The 6345-nt window shown below is 39.2% G+C and overlaps 1 protein-coding gene across 1 annotated transcript in view; it reads left to right on the forward strand.

The window, feature by feature from the left end:
• Positions 1-6345, forward strand: part of PI4K2B (phosphatidylinositol 4-kinase type 2 beta) — a 31842-nt gene that overhangs the window by 5653 nt on the left and 19844 nt on the right. The window contains exons 2-3 of the mRNA XM_007448814.1: positions 4322-4503; positions 6311-6339. Coding sequence (XP_007448876.1) covers positions 4322-4503; positions 6311-6339 — 211 coding nt within the window. The remainder of the gene's footprint in view (positions 1-4321; positions 4504-6310; positions 6340-6345) is intronic.

A 6345-nucleotide genomic window follows, 5' to 3' on the forward strand; every position in this document is an offset into this window, starting at 1 on the left:
TTTTTTTTTTTTTTTTTTTTTCTGTCAGTAGTTAGGTAGGACCAGTTGTCTTTTAAGTGCCTTTCTGGATTGTGATGGTAAATCCAGATCATTTTCAAAGAATGCCAGTTTTCATGTAGGGAGATAATCTCATTTATCCAAAAGAGTTGCTCATTAAAGGGACAAGTTAAAGAAAAAGAGATTGAGAACATCCAGGCTGATTTTTTAGGAATCGTTCTGATCTGATTTTGGTTGAAGCTGAATTATTAAGTATTCAGAGTATGATCCTGGGCTCCATGAGAGTAACAAAGGCAGGTTCTATGATGAACTCATAAAGCTTAACCCATAAAGCAATTTGATAACATCTAATAGTAATGTCAAAGTCTGCACATAGTTTCCAAAAGAATTGCTCAAGTACAGGATGGGAGAGACCAAAAGGGGTCCAAGAGTTTAGCCATTTCAACATGAATTAGTATGACATGAATTACTCAACACGAATTAGTATGAATTAGTAGAATTACTTCTACTGAAACAACGATTGTGATACTTGAGTGCTTCTTATTTTGGTATAGTGTCAAGACTGAGAGATATCTCTATTCTCTGCAATGGGTTGCTTGATTCTGGAGACCATATTTTAAAGTGGCACATTGAAAACTGAAGCGTGAAACAGGAGGGCAACTCGGATGCTGAAAAGCCTGAAAATACTTCCATATGGAAGGAGGTGGAGAATAGAGGAGACTTAGGGGAGCATGAAATGATCTTCAGCTATTTGAAGGGCTATCCCTGGGAAGAGAGGAGTAAGTAGACTTTTGTTTTGCTCCAGATGGCAGGTCTGGGACATTGGGTGAAACTACAGGAAACCTATTTCTGAAAAAGAAAGAAGTTTATATTTGTTTTCAAACAAACACAAAAAGTATGGAAAAAGGAGTGATCTGTCTTTGAAAGTGTTTAAACATTGGTCCAGAGACCACCTGCTGGTGATGTATTATGGAAAGTACATCAGTACTGTGAGCAAAGTTGAAATAAATAGCTTTTCAAGTTCTTTCTTGTTAAGAGCCCTGATCTAGAAGAAATATCATTTGACTAATGATAATTATTATTGGCATATTCTGCCACACAAATAATACTTCATTTATTCATTTAAATGCTTATGAAGAACCACTAAATGCCAATCCCTCTTCCAGGTGCTAGGGATGCACAGTGAACAAGAAAGACAGAGTTTCTCCCTTCATTCTTAAGAATTTTCATGGAATAGATCTGGAAATAGTATATCAATTGTATAGACATGACTAAGGTACTTGGATTATTTATTCTTTTAAGTAGGTTAAATATGCCCAAGGGCCCTTTTTGTAGTATTTTTCTCAGCATAAACTTTTAAAAGTTAGTAAATGATTGTTTTATTTATGTCTGAATTAAGGAAAATTTTAAATTAAGGAAAGTTTATAGTTTGAATTTTCATAAGATTGATGTGTAATAGCAGTTAAATGCCTTTCAGAGTAAAATGTGAATAATTTTTGGCTTGTCTACCACTTTAAATGATTAATTACCACTTTAAATGATTAACTCTGCAAGTGTTTATTGAATGCCTTTTATGTTCCAGGAACTATAAAAGTTCTGGGTATATAGCAGTGAGAGAATCCTTGTCTTCTTGGAGCTCACAAAATAAATAAGTTACATAATATGGTAGGTGATAAGTGCTAACCAGAAAAATAAAGTGGAGGTTAGGGGAGATTGGGTAGGGTCTTGGGGGCCAATATAAGAACTTAGAGTTTTTCTTCAAGTGAGATGGAGAACCACTGGGCGGCCCTGTGAGTAAAAGTGCTGAGTCCTAACCACTGGACCACCAGGGAATTCCCTGACTTACGTTTGAAAAGGATTACCATACCTTCACTGTTGAGTGTAGAGAGATCAGTTAGGAGACTCTTGTAACAATCTAGGCCAGAGTTGGTAGTGACTTGAATCACATGGAAGGAATGGAGATGGTAAGAGGTGGTTAGGTTCTGGATATTCATTTAAGGTAGAGCTACACAGCTTGCTGTTGGCTGTGGGGGGCGGGGTGAGGGTTTGAGATCATGGATGATTCCAAGGTTTTTTGCAAGAGCGCCTAGAAGCTTTGGAGTTGCCAGTAACTAGCACAGGGAATACTGGGAGTGAAGCAGTTGAGAGGAAATGAAGAATTGAGTTTGAGGCAGTAAAGTTTGAACTGTCTACTAAACATCCAAATGGGGAAGCTGAGTATAATAGTCTGGGGTTCAGGGCAGAGGTCCAGGCTTGAGATAGAAATCAGGGAGCCATCAGTGCTGATGAGGGAGAGAAGCATTCCAAAGTTCAGTGGTCAGGGAGATGCAAATGAGCCCACAGAAGGCTGAAAAAGAGGAACTAATGAAATGGAAGGACAACTTGGAGAAGTGGCGTCTTGGAAGCCAAGTGAAGAAAGTGTTTTCAGGAGGAGGGAGTGACCGACAGGGTGAAACGATGGTGTTGGTCAAGGAAGATCAGTTCTGAGGTTGGGTTTAGCAATGTGGATATCACTGTGGACCCTGACAAAAATTATATCAGTGGAGTGGTCAGGTCAGAAGCGTGATTGAAATGGGTTCAAAAGAGAGTGGGAGAAGAAAAACTGGAGATGATAAATACAATTATAGAAGTCTTCTGCTATAAAAGGGAGCAAAGAAATGAGGGGGTGTCTAGGGGAACTTTGGGGGCTAAGAGAGATTTAAGATGAGAAAAATTACACCATGCTTTGTATGGTGGTGGAAACGATCCAATAGAGAGGGAAATATTGATACAGGAAAGAATTGCAGAAGAAATGTCCTGGAGTAGTCAGGAAGAGATAGGTCTAGTATACAAAGTGGAGGAGTTGATCTTAGAGCTTGGATCATCCATCTATAGTAATAGGCAGGAGGCAGAGGTTGTGGATGGGTAGATGTGGTGCTGAGGGCTGATGATAGTTTTTTCTGCTTGCTTCTCTTTTCTTCTTGAAATAGGAAGATCATCTGCTGAGAGGAAAGAGGTGTTGGGAATTTGAGGAGAGGGGAGGGTATGAGATAGTTGTCCAGAAGAGTGGGAGAGTCTGTGTATTAGGGGAGTCATCCTAGTTTAGGCCGTTATAATGACATACCCTAGCTGGAGTGGCTTAAACAACAGATATTTATTTCTCACAGTTCTGGAGGCTGGGAAATCCAAGATCAGGGTGCCAGCATGATCAGGTTCTTGCTAAGGGCTCTCTTCTTGGCTTGCAGATGGCAACCTTCTCACTGTGTCCTCACATGGCCTAATCCCATCATGGGGTCCCCACCCTCATCTAAACCTAATTACCTACCAAAGACCCCACTCCCTGTATGATCACATTAGGGGTTAAGGCTTTGAGTGTTTTGAGGGACACAAGCATTGAGTCTTTAACAGGAATGTAGTATGCTCCCAGGGCAACATGAAGGGTCCACCTGAGGACTGTGGTGATGAATTTAAGGGGAGACACCAGGCATTGTGTTTATCTAGTCAAGTTTAGCTGTCCAGGCATAGGCATAGTCATAGGCAGACAGTTGGGTTTATCCAGGATTGGGATTTTTCCAGGTAACCATGATGAGGGGTGGGAGGAAGAGAGTGATTTTTTGATGATTAACCATAATTTATGCTGGCCAAGGAGGGAAGTAGGGACACAAGGTGGGTGAAGACCCTTGAACAGTATATGGTAGATCGGTGCTTTGAACGTCCTAGTGGGATGGAAGAATTTTTGGACTCGGTGCCAGAGGGAGTGAACTAGGAAAAATAGAAGATGCCTGAAGTGAAAAGTAGGGAGAGATTGCAGGTATTAGTGATGACAGATCTGAGGTATGACTGCAGTCGGAGGCTGAGGTGGGATAAAGAACAAAAACACTGGGAGGGAGGAGTTCAAGTTAACACAAGGCATTAGTGTGATTATTTCAGTATAGGAGATCTTGTTTTTCACGTGTCATAGCTTGAAGTGGGGTTAGAGAAAAAAAAAAAAAAGCATCAAACCAGCCCAAACAATACTTAATTACATTTTTCTGTACCTAAATGTTTTAGTGCTAATAACCTAATCCAGTATTACACGTCCATATTGTGAGCATTCTCAGAGCTGGTCTTTCTTCTTCTTAGCATTCTGTTTAACATTGATTTTTCTTTCTTTTTTTTTTTTTTTTTTTTGCGATATGTGGGCCTCTCACTGTCGTGGCCTTTCCCGCTGCCGGACGCGCAAGCTCAGCGGCCATGGCTCCCGGCCCCAGCCGCTCCGCGGCAAGTGGGATCCTCCCGGACCGGGGCACGAACCCGTATCCCCTGCATCGGCAGGCGGACTCCCAACCACTGCGCCACCAGGGAGGCCCAACATTGATTTTTCTTAATGCAATAATTGTTGGTTCTTCAGAGTTGAATACATCCTTGGATGATCCAGAATTTGCTGATGTTATATTGAAAGCAGAGCAAGCAATAGACTTTGGAGTTTATCCAGAAAGAATCTCTCAAGGTTCAAGTGGAAGTTACTTCGTGAAGGATCCTAAGAGGGTGAGAATTTCACAGACCTACTATACATAACAGACATTTTGGAAAACACTAATTTAAATGTGAAGTCATTGTAAGTTTCTGAAGATATTTTCCTAATAAATCTGATTACACCTTCTTTTCAGAAATAAAGGTCAGTTTACTATTAACTAAAGCACTCTACTACGTAAAAATTGAGCTATTCATTTTAAGCCATAGCTTTCTGTTTTATTATTATTATTATTTATTTTATTTTATTTTATTTTATTTATTTATTTTTTTTTTGCGGTACGCGGGCCTCTCACTGTTGTGGCCTCTCCTGTTGCGGAGCACAGGCTCCGGACGCGCAGGCTCAGCGGCCATGGCTCACGGGCCCAGCCACTCCGCGGCATGTGGGATCTTCCTGGACCGGGCCACGAACCCGTGTACCCTGCATCGGCAGGCGGACTCTCAACCACTGTGCCACCAGGGAAGCCCCTGTTTTATTATTTTAATATTTGGTTTCAAGTATTTATTGAATACTCACATTTAGCTGTAGATTCGTTGGGTTTATATTCACAAGTCCTTACCATACAGTAACCAAGCAGAGTTTTATTTTACCCTCAGAATATTTTTTCCAGCATTGTACCAGAGAAGGAGCCTGGGCAGTCTGAAGTTTGAAGGCGTTGGAATGTGACAAAGTGAAATGAACCAAAGTATAATTCTAAGGCAGAAAAGAGAAGTTGATATGGGACTTTGTTCCACTTAGTCTAGAATTTTTCAAAAATCTGTATTATTTCTAAAAGCTTTCTGAGTGATACATAGCCAGCAGTTCTCTTTTTCAGGAGGAAAAAAGATTATAATTCCACCCAAATATTTTTTGCAAAGACTGAAGTTATATTTTAAAACATAGTCTTTTTTGAGATTTAAATATATATATGTAGGTAATGTCAATCTCTCTATCTTTATTCCAAGCTTGATTTCTTAATTTGTTCTTGTTGACTTTTTTATTAGTGACTCAGACTTTATTGCATTATAAAACAGTTATATACTTATAGTAAGATTTTTATTTCTTGTCTAAGGATAATTCAGCTTCTAAATTTAATATTAATGTATTTTATCAGACCAGTAATAATGATTATAGACTTTTAGACATCCATGAGCAATTTTTTTTAAGAGGAGAGAATTTATTTAAAAATTGGTTCATAAAGAAATAACTGAAAAAAAGATTTAAGGTAGGAGGATCTGGCAGCATAGATGTCACTATATCCTATCATTTCCTTTGTATCTTAGAGATGACTTTTTGTCATTGGATTTATTCATTTAACAGATGCTTGAATGTCTGCTGTGTACCAGGTACACAGTACTTAGGATATAGCCCTAACAGAGAAAGTGCCTGCCCTTTTAGAATACACATCTACTGGGAAAGTAGACAATAAATAAACATAGAATTTGGGTATTTAATAGATATTGAATAATAGCACTGTTTGACCTAGGTCAGTGGTTTTCAAACATTTTAAAATCAGTGGAACCCCTTAACTAGGAAGTCCAGTACATAAAATGGGTGAAATCAGTGGATGGGGTCTTAGAGCCCTGCCCTCCCCTCTTCTCTCACCTTCCCTAGAATTTCTCAGAGCACGGTTTGAAAACCATTAGCCCAAAGGATTATTGATTTTAGACTGTTGAATGAGGAGGCATATAAAACTGTTATTGGTATTAAACCTCTTAATAGTTAAGAGTGATGCCCAAATTTGTGGTGGGAAGAAGTAGAAAATGATCAGAATGCGTTTTATGGATTATTATCTCTCTGTATTAAAAGTCTAATAAAATTTCTACTTTTTTTCCCCTATAGAACATTATTGGTGTGTTTAAACCCAAATCGGAAGA

The sequence above is a fragment of the Lipotes vexillifer genome, unplaced genomic scaffold (genome assembly GCF_000442215.2).
Source record: "Lipotes vexillifer unplaced genomic scaffold, Lipotes_vexillifer_v1.1 scaffold100, whole genome shotgun sequence".
NCBI classification, from domain to species: Eukaryota; Metazoa; Chordata; class Mammalia; order Artiodactyla; family Lipotidae; genus Lipotes; species Lipotes vexillifer.